Source organism: Ranitomeya variabilis, chromosome 7 (assembly GCF_051348905.1).
Source record: "Ranitomeya variabilis isolate aRanVar5 chromosome 7, aRanVar5.hap1, whole genome shotgun sequence".
Taxonomy (NCBI): Eukaryota; Metazoa; Chordata; class Amphibia; order Anura; family Dendrobatidae; genus Ranitomeya; species Ranitomeya variabilis.
In genome coordinates this window covers 164,382,236-164,398,724 of record NC_135238.1, presented here as the reverse complement: position 1 = coordinate 164,398,724, position 16,489 = coordinate 164,382,236, and the positions used below count along the sequence as shown (strand labels likewise).

General features: G+C 41.3%; 1 protein-coding gene across 23 annotated transcripts in view; it reads right to left on the bottom strand.

Moving 5' to 3' along the window:
• The window catches only part of UNC80 (unc-80 subunit of NALCN channel complex), a 287,092-nt gene that overhangs the window by 35,549 nt on the left and 235,054 nt on the right, over nucleotides 1–16,489 (bottom strand). For 19 of the 23 annotated variants that reach the window (XM_077272205.1, XM_077272212.1, XM_077272206.1 and 16 more), the window contains 2 exons: nucleotides 10,351–10,432; nucleotides 2,679–2,841 (listed from right to left, as the gene is read on the bottom strand). In XM_077272205.1, the coding sequence (XP_077128320.1) occupies nucleotides 2,679–2,841; nucleotides 10,351–10,432 (245 nt within the window). The remainder of the gene's footprint in view (nucleotides 1–2,678; nucleotides 2,842–10,350; nucleotides 10,433–16,489) is intronic. The other 4 variants (XM_077272209.1, XM_077272218.1, XM_077272225.1 and 1 more) reach the window with 3 other exon arrangements.

Sequence of the window (16,489 nt, the reverse complement as noted above, 5' to 3'; positions counted from 1 at the left end):
GGAAGACAGGGAGAAGTAGCTGGGAAGAGCTTGTGAGAGGACCTGTCAGGGATGGGATCCTGGCAGACTCCTCAGAGCAGAACTAACCAGTGCACAACGGGAATACAGTAAAGAAGTATTGGGATCAGAAGGAGTCGTGCTGTTAGACCGAGGCAACATCCTTCTGAGGCGCAAACAGTCGGTGGCCGGAACGCCGAGCAAGTAAGAGACTTTAAGTACACTGCAAACCACGGCCGGACAGCTAATTACAGGTTGGCTGTCTCACTTAACACCTAAGCAGACAACGGAGGCAGCTGTGGGAGAGGGGCGACTCTAGGGTCCCGGAAGAACTCTAGGCCTACCCCGTCATACGGGTGCGTCCTACCATATCACCTGGAGGACGAAGAGAACGAACAATAGAGACAGACAGAAACAGCTGTGAGGACTATCCCGGGAGCTCAGCAGGGAAGAACTACAACACCCAGCGCTAGCAGGTAGACACTGATTCCCACCTGTAAAGAGAACTCCTGATGTGCCTTTGGACCGGCCGGTCTCTGACAACCCAGTTAACAGCGCTCTGGACTGAGGTCTCCAAAACCTTCAGTAAAGAGGTAAAGAGACTGCAACCTGGTGTCCTTGTTATTTACCGCGACCTGCACCTCACAACTGCACCGTTACAACACCACTTATTGCACCGGACGTCCCCCACTGACAGACAGGGCCACGGACCGGGTTTAGCCACCGTGACAACCCCAGGACTGAGACCCAGAGGCCCGGCTCCGGGTACCCCTCGGCCCTGTGGCGGTGTGGGGGCGCTCCACTTACCACACCCGCTCTTGGAATCTTGGAACCTGATGTAACGCCTTAAAACTGACATTTAACACAATAACTGCACAGTCAGAACCTGCCGGCCTAGATGTAGACCAGTTGTTGGGGCACCAGGTTGTGCTAGAGCCTGAGGAGGTAAGCAATCCACTGAACACTAGATACTTGACTTAGAGTTTTGCCCATTAAACCAGTTGCAAAAACACCAGTAGTGTTCCTATTCAACCCTTATTTTCCGATGATCCAAACACTATGATTTTTAAATTATTTTATTTCCAGGGGTGTTGTTAATCTGTTTGATCTGTCTCGTGCACTAAAATGCCTTTTCCCAGTCCTGTATGGATATCCACAGTCCACAGTGAATCTGTCTAAGAGGGCACTCAACATTGGGCAGAAGTCAGGAGAAGACACTAGCCTTGCCCCTGGAATGCATTTATGAATAGAACACCTCATATAGAATTAGGATATATGATATTCCAGTATTTGTCAGTGTCTAGATTGACTATTCCACTGTGAAGATGCGTTTATTGTCTTTAGTGATAGAGCTGAGCACATTTAGCTATATTTATGGAGTTTCTATGGGGTTCGTGCAAACGCCATTTTATACAGACCAGCCTGTATTAAAGTCAATAGCTCTATGTAATGTGAAATGGTGGAAACAAATGCATCGAAAGAAAAAAGCAAATCATGAACCTGTTTGATCTGGTCTGTAGAGAAATGCCTGTGTTATCCATCATTTTACATCACATATCGCTAATTACAGGTACTAATGTAAAGTGCAATTTTCTAGGGCCCATAACCTTTAAATCCCAGGGGGTAAGGCTACATCTGTCTCAGCCCACAACTGGTCTGAGCAGACACAGCGTATAGGAAAATCTGTACCCTCGCCATTAGTATAATTACTGGGAATCCAAAAATTATACTTTCTGAGTAATATTTTATAAGCTGTAATACGTATAAGCTGTTTTCAAATGTATCGGCCTCTTCAACAGATAAGAGAACAATTTCTTCGTTATAAAGAAACACAAACAGAACTTGAATACTGTAAGCAGGGCAACCACACAAGTGGTATTTTATGTGATAAATATGATGAATTGTGATTTATTTGGCAGCAATGGAGTCAAGAAAAGACTTTCACATCGCCCATCCATCCAATCAGCCCGTGTCTTGAGCTGCCTATTCAAACTCATGAGGAGTCAGCTAAGGAGGCTCATATAAAAAGGTCAGGTATACTCACATCATGTCTACAATCTGAAGAAGGCTGCAACAAGGCCTAGGAGAGATATAATCATCACCTTGAAGGATATTATGGACTATAGTCTTTCTGAGGTGCTGGGCAATAGATTCAGATCTTGGACAGTTAACAACCATTTACAATGCAAGGTTATCGTGAATGAGCGTTAAAGATAATTCTGCAGTCTAAACAGCATGCCGATCACCCGTTGTGAGCAAAACTCTCATCCTTCAGGTGAAATTTTTTTTTTGTGGTGCACAAAAATCATTGTTCTCGACTGTGCATCATCCTGTGTAAACAGGACTTGTGCTGCTAAGAACAATGGCAGCCTTCGAGCACATATCACTTAGTGTGTCTACGAACAGCGGTCTACCTGTATTAGCAAGCTTTTAAAACTACCGCCGATTGGTAAATATTTATTGTTCTCCAATTGCTTAACACAAAGGAATTGATTTTGTTGATAGACTGTTTTGCTGTGTGTGAAGATAATGAAGCTGGTTGAGGTCAGTTTTAAACCAAATCAACTGTGTCTGAGTGAAAGTTCTTCCTGTGCCATTCATTTAACCCAGATGACGGCGATTCTATGAGAAAACTTGCCCCCTTCCCCGTTTGGTCACAATGCATAAAAACTCATTGTTACCTGCTTTCTGATCTTCCTCACGTATTTGCTTGGCCCGGGGCTGGATACTTCGGCGAGTTGTTGACAGTCTAGCCCCATGCCGACTCCTTGGTTCAGTTTGAGTTTTCTGGCGTGAAAGTAAAGGCCTTCGTAGCTGAACCAGGTGAGAAGGAGAGAAAGCCCCCTGTTACACCATAATACAGGGGAGATATTAACACTCAGGAAGATTCAAGTTCGTAAGTGCCATTGGGCACAGGTGGTTCAGAGAACCTTGTCGATAATCAGAAGTTCCTTGCATATCTGTGTTTTTTCCTAGATTGGAGATGGACCTCAGATTTTGTTATGAATCTGTTTGACTTTGTTTCAATCGTAATATTACTGCTGCTCCATTCACAGTGTATTCACTGACGGATGAAACACATCTGGCATTTATTATCTTTCCAGTACATAAGTCAACTCATAAATGAATGTGACTGGATACGGGAACCATTAAATGTATCAAGGATAGCAATAACATTAGGCCAATTATGGGGGGGAATTATTATTCAACTTGTCAAAAAAACATCAAATATCCAAGGAACTATAATAGTGCACTATAAAGACCACAAAGTGTAAATTATAAGTTGCCTCATATAACAATGACATCTGACATCATTCACTACATTAAAGGTTAAATGTCCCATCTTTGATAGAACATAAATAGTGAATTTTGTATCTAAAGGAATGCAGAGCCCATCACAGTCAATTAGCATTTTAGTCAATGTTATTTTGTTTATTTATTTTCTATTTGATAGGAAAGTGACATATGGGTTCTAATTGGTTGTATAATCAACAAGGCAACTATCCTATGGGCCATTTTTGTTACTTGTAAAATTTTGGCTCATTATTCGTATGTATTGAGATTTAGCAATAGTGCTATAGATGAAAGCATATAAAAATGGTTTAAAATGTGGAAAATGTATTAAACTCGCTGTTCTTTCCCAAATGGCACATTTCTCTTCAACATACTACATGTATATAGCAGTAATTTTATATATATATATATATATATATATATATATATATATATATATATATATATATATATATACATACACATATATATATAATACATACGACAAAAGTATTAGGACACCTACATCGTATTACAGACAGACTTTTATGAAATTCCATTTAAATCAATAGGCATTAAAGGGGTTGACACTACTTCAACAACCATTTCTTAAAAGCTGAAGTCCCCTGACTAAAATATTAAACACATTAACACATACTCACCTGCTCCTGGCGCTCCTGACGTGGTCCCTGCGTGTCCCACGGTCTCCGGCGCCGGCAGCTTCTTCCCCTGTTCAGCAGTCACGTGATACCGCTCATTAAATTAATGAATATGGACTCCAATCTTATAGGGGTGGAGCCGCATATTCATTACTGTAATGAGCGGTACCAGTGACCGCTGAACAGAGGAAGAAGCTGCCAGCACCGGAGAGCATCTGTCCGGGAGAAGCTGTCGGGGACCGCGCTGGGAGCAGGTGAGTATTTCATATTCACCTTTCCTCGTTCCACCGCTGCCCCATCTTCCGCATCCTCTGCACTGACTGTTCAGGTCAGAGGGCGTGATGATGTATTAGTGTGCGCGCCGCCCTCTGCCTGAACAGTCAGTGCGGAGAGACGGGACGCTGAGGAGCAGCGGGCAGTGACGAGAGGTGAGTATGTCATTTTTTTTATTGCAGCAGCATTATATCTGGCACATTGTTATATGGAGCATCTTATGGGGCCATAAAGAACTGTATGGAGCATTATATGTGGCACATTGTTGTATGGAGCATCTTATGGGGCCATGATGAACCGCATGGAGCATTACATGTGGCACATTGTTATATGGAGCATCTTATGGGGCCATAATGAACTGCATGGAGCATTACATGTGGCACATTGTTATATGGAGCATCTTATGGGGCCATGATGAACTGCATGGAGCATTACATGTGGCACATTGTTATAAGGAGCATCTATGGGGCCCTAATGAACTGCATGGAGCATTATATGAGGCACATTAAAATATATGGAGCATCTATGGGGCCATAATGAACTGCATGGAGCATTATATGGGGCACATTGTTATATGGAGCATCTATGGGGCCATAATGAACTGCATGGAGCATTATATGTGGAACATAGTTATATGGAGCATCTTATGGGGCCATAAAGAACTGTATGGAGCATTATATGTGGCACATTGTTATATGGAGCATCTTATGGGGCCATAATGAACTGCATGGAGCATTACATGTGGCACATTGTTATATGGAGCATCTTATGGGGCCATAATGAACTGCATGGAGCATTACATGTGGCACATTGTTATATGGAGCATCTTATGGGGCCATAATGAACTAATGAACTGCATGGAGCATTACATGTGGCACATTGTTATATGGAGCATCTATGGGGCCCTAATGAACTGCATGGAGCATTACATGTGGCACATTGTTATATGGAGCATCTATGGGGCCCTAATGAACTGCATGGAGCATTACATGTGGCACATTGTTATATGGAGCATCTATGGGGCCATAATGAACTGCATGGAGCATTATATGTGGAACATTGTTATATGGAGCATCTTATGGGGCCATAAAGAACTGTATGGAGCATTATATGTGGCACATTGTTGTATGGAGCATCTTATGGGGCCATGATGAACCGCATGGAGCATTACATGTGGCACATTGTTATATGGAGCATCTTATGGGGCCATAATGAACTGCATGGAGCATTATATGGGGCATATTTTAATATAGAGCATCTTATGGGGCCCATCATAAATTTTATGGAGCATTATATGGGGCGTATTTTGTATGGAGCATCTTATGGGGCCCATCATGAACTGTATGGAGCATTATATGGGGCTCCTGATTCAATATGGATATTCAAAAACACTTAACCTACTGATGACTCAATTAATTTTACTTTTATTGGTATCTTTTTTTTTTTTTGACATTTACCGGTAGCTGCTACATTTCCCACCCTAGGCTTATACTCGAGTCAATAAGTTTTCCCAGTTTTTTGTGGCAAAATTAGGGGGGTCGGCTTATACTCGGGTCGGCTTATACTTGAGTATATACAGTAGTTCCCTGACCAGCATCCGGTCTTCTGCGTCATTTGCATGATGGTGACTGCATAGCTCATGTGACATTACAATCAGTGTCCAGTAATGGGCTGCAGCCCTCACGCCTCTCCCAGATTTTTGTCCAAGGGAAGTGTGAGCGCTGCAGCCCATTAGCGACCACTGATTGGCTGAAACGTTCACATGACATAACGACACGCAAGTGCTGAAAGACCTTGTATCAACATTGCGTGAACGCCTTCTTGAGGAAGCAAGTGTCTATACTCACGAAACGCGCATCGGGATTGCGGTCACTTCGTGGACAAGAGGAGACAGAACATTGGTAATTAACCCTAGATTTATCTATGCATACTTCATGCTATTCATGCTTGATACATTGTAATGGTTTTAGCAATGCATGTTGGCACTAGACATGGTGGCGATTACAGGTGGAACTGATTAATCTTGGCACTGACAAGTGACTAACTGTTCCACCTGTTTATGTTACATTCCTTGCATGCATTGCTTTCCACATGTATATGTAATTTTTTAGCATAATATGTCGTCCTGATCTACCCTGTGACTGTTACTTTCTTTTGGGATCACACTATCTTATTACATCCAGTTATATATATTTGTATTTAGTCTATGTGGTAAATGTCTACCTTTAATAAAACATTTATATTTTGAGATACATTTTGACTCATGTTCTCCTCATATTTGATTGCTGGAACAGTGTCAGTACAGGAGGTGAGTATAAGTTTTATTTTTATTTTATTCAGGGGACTAGGGCATTTAAGAAGGAGTTGACCAAGTAGTGGACATTGCTGGTACAAGTTGGTCGATTCTTTGCAGCTAAAACAGCTTCCACTCTTCTGGGAAGCATTTCTACCAGAATTTGATGTGTGTCTGGAGAGATTTTTGCCCATTCCAGCAGAAGAGCATTTGTGATGTCAGACACTGATTTTGATGAGAATTGGCACATGCAGCCAACAGGCAACATTCTAGCTTTCCCCACACCTAGACTCATTCATTAGATTGCCAGATAGAGAAAAAAGATTTGTCACCCCACAGAACTTGTTTTCACTAGTCCAGACTCCAGTGGTAGCTGCTTTGCACCACTTCATCCGACACTTGACATAAACCTATGCCATGATGTTCTTGGAACTCAGTTTTTGTGTGAATATTAATGCCAGAAGAGATTTGGACTTTGCAGTTATTGAGTCAGATGAGCATTGCCAACTCTTATGCATTATGCTCTTCAGCGGTGATCCTACTCTGCAACTTTATGTGGTCTTCACTTCATGGCTGAGTTGCTGTGGTCCCTAAACACTTCTAGTTTTGTATATTACCACTCACAGTTGTTTGTGAAATTTCTTCCCTTCTCAATGTTCCACAAACACCTGAATTCAATGATTAAGAGGTGTATACCAATACTTTTGTCCATATATAACCTTAGATTGCACCAAAATTGGTGCACTGTACGACTCAAAATTTTTTTTTCTCCAAAAGTTGATATTATGCATGTAACATAGCATTGCACATAATGGCTCAGCCTGTATAAAAATTGATGCAGTCGTCTCCTTCAAATTTTTGATCTAAGACGGGGGGGACATGCATGTTATATTTTCACATTTTGGAGGAACTATTAGGATCGCAAAAGTAAGATCCAATGCCAAATTGATTTTTGAATTAATTTTGGAAAAGTATATACAAAATAAAGCTGTAATTAAAATAAAATCATGATGTTAAGTTAGTACAACAGAATTATAATACATTTATACAGGAGAATTAACTAGAATTGTAAAATTGCAAGGTTAGAAGGTAAAACATGCAGAGAAGGGTTACCAAGAGAAGCTAAACTGCATGAAATGTTATTCTGTATCATTCACATCAGTCAAATGAAGATTGCAAAGGCTGTTAAGTCTGGTTGGATATCTATCATGGCTCACACTACAGTATCATAAAAGTAGCACATTTACAAACTTCAAATCAAATTATTATAAGGTGATATTTCACAATAAGAAGACAAGGAAGTAGTGGTAACACCATTTTACCAGAGTACCCATATAACTCACGTGCTGTGCAGTTTGGTTACAAACAAATCAATCTTTTCGCATGTGAATGATACAAATAATCATTTCATATACTGTTTGTCCTGTGTAAATGTGAAGATATCTTTAGAACACGTTTCTACTATTATATGGGATGTGGCACTGACATTAGTAATCACAACTCAAGAGAATTAGACAGCAAATTATTAATCATGCATTATATGTTCTGGACTACCAAAGTCAATCTAACAACCCCCTCCTGACACTATTCCAGTGCTCTCATTCAAGCTCATCAGTGGTTTAAGGAATTCTTACAAATTATTGCCAATGTAGGCAAAAAAGCCAACACAGCAAGGGAGAGGACCCAATGGGAAGATAAACATAGAATGGCCAGGAAAATGGTTGAAAGGGCTTTCTAGGACTTTCCATATTGATAACCTATCCTAAGGATAGAGCAACTTAGTTCCAATTGTACACTGTAGCACCCAAAGATAGTCACTGTACAGTGTACAGAACTGTGCTGTTCCAGCTCTGTATACCGTGTACATCTGACCACCATAGAAGATGCAATTAGCTGATTGGTGGAGGTGTCAGAACCCCACATTCTGATATTTATTACTTATCCTATGAACAGGCCATCACTATCTAAGTCTTGGAAAACCCCTTAAATAAACAGAGCAAGCACTGGCGAAAAGATAACTGAGGAAAATCAGTGACGCTTATATGGGTTATCTAACAAAACCTTTAGGATAGGTGATGAATGTATGAAAGCAAGGGGTTCTACTTCAGGGATTCACAGAATCTTTCAAAAGTCCCCATTTTGGAGGAGTTTGAATGTCAACAAATGGAGATAAAGGGATTATCCCAGAAAAATACCAGTTAAGTTTTCCCCAATTCTCTCAGTCATCTTCTAGCCAGTGATTTCTCTATTTAATAAAGAAGCTTTCCATGATTCAAATATTGATAACCTGTTCATTGGATAGGTCATCAATACAAGATTGTGGGGTATAACACCTAGCACACACACAATCAGCTGTTTGCATCTATCTTGTGGCGGCCGGTGTAAGAGCTGGAACAGCAGATCTCTGTACACTGTGTAGTAGCTGTCCTTAGCCACTGCAGCTCTGCACCCACTGGAGTGATATCTGAGACTATGTTGTCCTGTGTAAGGGCAGATCTCTCTCCAATGATAGTTGGACCGTGGGTTCACTCTACTATTAGTGGAAACTCCACAAAATACTGTGGTGTTAGGCTAGTGAGAGCTATGAAGGAGAGATCAAATCCTCTTTCTTTCTGATGATTGCCAGGATCACTAACCCAAAACTAATCCTGTGCAATCATGCAGGAGATAATTAAAATGATATAAATTAGGATTCACTATTAGTCCCATACAACCAAGCCCCAAAGATAACTTCACACTTACAGGTCGGGTTAGGAGATGAAAATGTTGCGCAAGCATAAGTGCCCTGTGCTGTCCAACCACATGTTATCTTCATTCCCCTGGATCTTATACTCAAGTAAGATACTGGGAAAAAACAAGGCCATGTACATGTAATATATATTTATTATTACAACATTATGCGTAAGTAATAGAAGGTATTTGCTTGGACTTTTTGTACTTCTTCACTCATGTAATGACTAGAGTCACCACATTGTTCATTCTGAATCTAAAAGTTCATTGTTATGCAAAAATGGGGTCACATCAAGGTACATCATAGTGTCCCATTCATAGGAAAGGTCTGCTGAAAGTTATGGGGATAATGATGGTCAATGTGTTACTATCACAACATAGACAATGACATTAGAGACCATCAGTGTAATAGTCCTACTCTTAATATGTTGTTAGCCCACCTGTATATTTCTATGCACTTTTTAGAACCAAGTGCCAAATTATCATTATTTCTAACATCCTATACACTACGGTTGCAACTTATGGTCACAAGTTATATTAGAAAAATAACCTTTATTGTACTACATGTAAAAAATTAGACATAAAAACTGCTGCAAGAAAATAGGTGATGCTGCCTTTGGGATTAGATATTGTCTTACATGCTGCACAATAGTAGGTATCTGATAATGGCAGAACCATCTATTTCCTATATGTTGCCTTTTATAAATGCCCATCGATTAGCATAGCACATGCAGTAGGTACAGTATATAGCATAAACACAGAAAAAGCGCAGCATTTAGGGTGCTATATAGCACTGAAGCTATAGGAACAAGAGCCAAAAGTATAGTATTTGACATTACGCACTAGAATACATTATATGTATAAGGAGACTTACTTTACAAAATAAAACAACTGATAGAACAAATGATAGAGGTAAGCAGATGAAATGTCAGGCGATCATGAAATACATCTGGACAGATAAGAAATGATCGATGCGAGAACACAGAACTTAAAGGAGAAAATCAGACTGAACATTTTATTAACACTTTTGTACAGTATTAACACATCGCTCCAATTACTCCACCATTGAAATGAAGACCATCCAGTTAACGCTTCATGGATGACTTCATCCTCTGTAGCACTTACCTGCCTCAGACCTCTCTTCCTTCCCAATGGTGGTTGAATGAGAAGGTTCTGATGACCAGGCTCACTCTGCACACTGGCTACCCTGTTGAGTGTTAACAGCATTAACATATGGAATGAACACACATGAGAAGGAAGTATGGTGGATGTCAACAACAAAGACAAAAAGGTTTGGGATTGAGTGAGTAGTAAAAGTTATGTACTATTGGCATATTAGTTGAATAAGATATCCAAAGAGTTATCGACTACTGATACTTCTAATGCAAGTACTGTAAGACCAATTTACGTCACCATCAAATCATCAAAGTTGGTTGGTAAACATCATTTTTTTTTCATATTATCAGGAAAACACATTTTCTGTACTATGAGGAAAACTTAAAGATAAGGCTGGCCTTCTACCCTGTTTGCAAACCAGAAAAGAGGAGACTATGGATGCATTTAACTCTCTCCATTGTAATTTATGGACAATGCTGAAACTGCCAAGTGCTTCCCTTCTCCCATACACTACAGTGAATATCGGATCACTCATGCATGACTACTTCTTCACTTCGTCTACTCCTTTCTGTCCAATCCATAAGTGACCTATGTCAGCACTGCTCATCCACGAGCTTAGCCTTGCGGCAATAGTATGTATCCTAACGGTCAACTAAATATCTTTGGTGGTGCTCAACAACAATAGAACAGTGTAAGAAATAAGATCTTTAACTGATTGCGGCACTTGCCAAATGGTGAACAAATCTTTTATTTGAAGTCTTATTCTTGTGCATCAAACAAAAGACCTTCATTCAGTGAGTGACACAACTCAATTCCAATTAAGAAGTCTACTCCTTTCTGTGCTACAAGAAAGAATTCTGTCCTTCTGCCATAATATGGGATCCTCAGAGATAGCCACACAGTGACTATTAATACTTACCCATCTATTTTGGTGTTATTTCCCCCTCCTCTTCATGCTAACATTGAAAATACATATGAGCAACCAGCAATGTCCAGCATGTCTGTGACCAAATAGTTTCAGGGCTACGCAGTAGTGATTGAGGGCCACATGTGGCCCCAAGTTTGTATGTTGTGAAATGATGCTTTATATAGTTGTTGACTGAACACTCATTCAACCAACTATTCCTTTTGACCCTGAGCTGAGCATACATGCGTTCTATAAGCTGATGGCAGACATCTTTGATAGTGTCTTCTATCCTTTGCAGCACAAGGATAGGGCATGTTGAAATCAAATATGTCTCATCCTTGATTTCCTCAATATCGGCCATCAGCAGTGTCAGAACACTGCCATACAGATTAGATGGAAGGCTAGTTCTGCTAATATTCATCTATTGTATATGACCACCAACTAATTTACTGATCACTCACAACCATGAGATAAAAAGAGGCCAGACATTAATTCATCTGTATTAATGCCCACAACAGAAGTCTAATTAAATGGCTTTGTCAATAACATTTTTCTTGTCTCAATGTCAACATGAGCTAGTGGTGGTATTAATGAACAATGGGGGAGAGTTACGAAAACTGTCTTAGCCGCCTGGAACAATCAATCACAGTTTTCACTTTCCGAGAACACAATGAGAAACTAAACTTGCGCTGTGATTGTTTTCTATGGCCAAGAAGGACAGTTTATTCTTCAAACAATTTCATGATATACCCCCAAAACAATTTGCTTAATATTAATTTTGTTAATTTTTTTGCAGTCAGAATAAAGTTCACTATTCTAGGCAAGATTTCTACATGTTTTTTCAGTGGGCTTTTTTTGTGTGAATTTATACCCACTTGGCCAAAAGAGCATTTGGCCAACAATTAGAAGAGAATGTCTGGATGGCAATTTATGTTACAATTTCATTCCAATGATGATTGGTGGGGTTGAGGTCAGGGCTCTGTGCAGGCCCCATGAGTTGCTATACACAAACCTTGTCAAACCTTGTTTATATGGGTATCGCTTTGGGCACAGATTTCAATAAAGGCAGGACATGGTATGTTAAAATCAAACATTATCTTGATACAGGTAACTAAAATCCTGCAGTTTTTCCATAATCTAACAGAAGGATGGTATATTCTGCTCTAGTGTCTGGTCCAGTGTTTCTTCCGACACAAATAGCATAAATTTACTGACGGGAAGGAATTGTAAATTTTCCTAGTGGCTTAAATGTATATTCAGATTGCTATTGCTCCACAGATATGTACAGTATACAGTACAGACCAAAAGTTTGGACACACCTTCTCATTTAAAGATTTTTCTGTATGTTCATGACTATGAAAATTGTACATTCATTCACACTGAAGGTATCAAAACTATGAATTAACACATGTGGAATTATATACCGTATTTTCCGGCGTACAAGACGACTTTTTAACCCCTAAAAATTGTCCCAAAAGTCGGGGGTCGTCTTATACGCCGGGTACGGCGTGTGCAGGGAGCGATCCTGGATGATTCCCAGGGTCTGAAGGAGAGGAAACTCTCCTTCAGGCCCTGGGATCCATATTCATGTTAAAAATAAAGAATAAAAATAAAAAATATGTATATACTCACCCTTCCGAGAAGCCTGGCTCTCACCGGTGTAAGCGTCTGCCTCCGTTCCTAAGAATTGCAGAGCGTGAAGGACCTTCGATGACGTCACGGTCAGGTGACTGGTCACATGAGCGGTCACGGACCAATCACAGGCCAGTCACCTGACCGTGACATCATCGAGGGTCCTTCTTGCTGCAATTCTTAGGAACGGAGGCAGACGCTTACACCGGTGAGAGCCAGGCTTCTCGGAAGGGTGAGTATATACATATTTTTTATTTTTATTCTTTATTTTTAACATGAATATGGATCCCAGGGCCTGAAGGAGAGTCTCCTCTCCTTCAGACCCTGGGAACCACACGCTGTATAAGATGACTGGGCTTATAAGATGACCCCAGTCTTATACAGCGGGCATATCCCAAATTCCATATTTTATATGGAAAAGTTGGGGGTCGTCTTATACGCCCAGTCGTCTTATACACCAGAAAATACGGTACTTAACAAAAAAGTGTGAAACAACTGAAATTATGTCTTATATTCTAGGTTCTTCAAAGTAGCCACCTTTTGCTTTGATGACTGCTTTGCACACTCTTGGCATTCTCTTGATGAGATATTTTCAGTTGTTTCACACTTTTTTGTTAAGTATATAATTCCACATGTGTTAATTAATAGTTTTGATGCCTTCAGTGTGAATGTACAATTTTCATAGTCATGAAAATACAGAAAAATCTTTAAATGAGAAGGTGTGTCCAAACGTTTGGTCTGTACTGTATATATATATCTGTGTATATCTATCTCATACATTTTTTTTTTGGACAATGTTCAGACGGCTTCAAAGATTTCTAAATGTTTCCTAAAATTATGAAGATTTTACAAGCTGAATGATAACCTATATCCTGAACGATAAGTGCTAATTTTCACATCTTAATGATTTGTTTATATAATGTGCTGTATAACTGTTACAAGGTAAAAAACATTAGTCACTTCACAATGAAGAAAAAAACCAACTGAAAAGATAATTCTACTTTGGTCTTCAGTTTTACGCATATGCTCTGAATACTGTACTCATTTCTTGGAGTTTAGTTTAGCAGATAGAAAAAGGTGTGTTTCTCCGGGACCCAATGGATATACGGATAACTGTGTTACAATTAATTTCCAAATGTTACTCAAATATTCAATTTGATATTTACCGTATTTTCCGGCGTATAAGACGACTGGGCGTATAAGACGACCCCCCAACTTTACCAGTTAAAATATAAAATCTTCTTAAAAGTCGGGGGTCTTCTTATACACCCTATGTTGTCTTATAGGGCCGGTGAATATGTGCCTTTTGGGGGGGGGGGGGAGTGATCCTGATGACGAGGGGGCGTCTCACAGGAAAGTGAGTATCCCCCATTACCTTATCGTAGCGGTGCAGCGTGGGGGTCTCAGTGCTGGGAGTGGCGGCGGCGGCTGCTGTGCTCTGGTGCGGCGGCTGCTGTGCTCTGGTGCGGCGGCTCCTCTTCTGTGTGGGGCCTCTGTGCTGTGCGGTGGCGGTGGCGGCGGCATATCTTTATCCAGTTGGGGCTCCTCCGGCATCTCCTTAGCCCTGGAGGCCCCGCCGCAACTCCATGAGTGCAATGCAGCGGCCATTTTCCCGGAGGCAGCTCAATAGGTGCGATGCGGTGGCCTCCGGGAAAATGGCCGCTGCTCAGATTCAGATCTCGTCCCGAAATCTCGGGACACGAGATCTGAATCTGAGCAGCGGCCATTTTCCCGGAGGCCACCACATTGCACCGATGGAGTTGCGGCGGGGCCTCCAGGGCTAAGGAGATGCCGGAGGAGCCCCAACTGGATAAAGATACGCCGCTGCCGCCGCCACCTCACAGCACAGAGGCCCCACACAGAAGAGGAGCCGCCGCACCAGAACACAGCAGCCGCCGCCGCTCCCAGCACTGACACCCCCACGCTGCACCGCTAGGATAAGGTAATGGGGATTACTCACTTTCCTGTGAGACGCCCCCTCGTCATCAGGATCACTCCCCCTCCCCACCCACCATATACACCGGCGTACAAGTCGATTCCCGGCGTATAAGACGACCCCCGACTTTTAAGAAGATTTTCGGGGGTTAAAAAGTCGTCTTATACGCCGGAAAATACGGTAATTGTATCTACGAGGGGCGTTCATTAAAGATTTCCCCTGACCCACTTCTATTTATCACCGGATGCTGAAACTGCACATGTGTAATGATATAAGTCTCTATAGGTTACGTGCCAATTTGCAACTCAGAACTGATAATGATCTTGATTTTACAGGTGCTGAAGTGGTGTGAGGTTTGATAATGGACCCAGTGGAATACAGAGTAGTCGTCAAGTTCCTTTATTTGGAAGGCTGCACACCAAAGACATTCGATGAGATGAAAGAGGTATATGGTGATGATTTACCATCATATGTGGTAGTCAAGAACTGGCATTGTCAATTCAAATGTGGTCAGACTTCGGTGCAAACAGCTCCAATTCCAGGGCGACCCCAATCTGCTATTGATGAACACGCCATCCAGCAAGTGGAGTTCGCCATTTTGGAAAATCACCCCCGCATAACCATTCGCCACCTAGCCCAAAGTATCAAGATTAGTGTGGGATCCGTGGAAAAAATCATCCAAGACCATCCTCACATACATAAGGTATCCTCTCATTGGGTTCCCTGGCTGCTCACACCTTTCCAGAAGCAGGTACGAGTTGAATGCTTTCAGGCTCTATTGATGATGTGCCATGGAAACTAGAGGACTTTTTCAACAGACCGATCACACAGGATGAAAGCTGGGTCCATCACTATGATCCTGAGACTAAACTCCAGTTGATGCAATGGAAGCATCATGATTCACCGCCTCTAAGAAAGGCATGTGCCCAGCCCTTGGCAGCCAAGGTCATACTCACAGTATTTTGGGACCAGCACGGAGTAGTACTGATGGATTTCCTAGCAAAGGGTACATGATCACTGGGGCATACTATGCGTCACTGCTGTGGAAATTGCTGGAGGCCATCAAAACTTCACCAAAGGTATCCGCCTTCTGTGAGACAATGCACCTGTTCACAACTCACATGTTGTCCAAATAGAAGCATGCTCCTGTGGCTTTTTAATTCTACCGCATTCCCCTTATTCACCCGACTTCGCACCATGAGACTTCCACCTCTTTCCAAGTTATTCTTGAAGGGCAAGCATTTTCCATATGATGAGACTCTGATATCCGAAGTCATAACATGGTTTTTGGAGCAACCTGTCGACTTCTACAAGCGAGGTGTTTACAGTTGCGTAAAGAGATGGGAGAAGTGTGCGTCCCTAGGTGGCACCTATGTGGAGAAGAACTAATAACTGCCAAGTTTAATTGCTCTCAGTCCACAGGAAGTGGATCAGGGGAAATCTTTAATGAACACACCTCGTAGTTAATTTAATCTAGCTACTGTCAGTACACTCTATGGTCCTCATATGTATGCAAAATTTTTCCCAGAAATTACATTGATGACATATTTATTATATCTGAGGTCTGATTTCTGGGACCACAGATTCCTAGATGGATGGTTGTTACACTATCACTTCTGCCCAGAATGTTTTAAGAACAAGGCAAAGGAAATTTTAACCAACAATATTAGGGA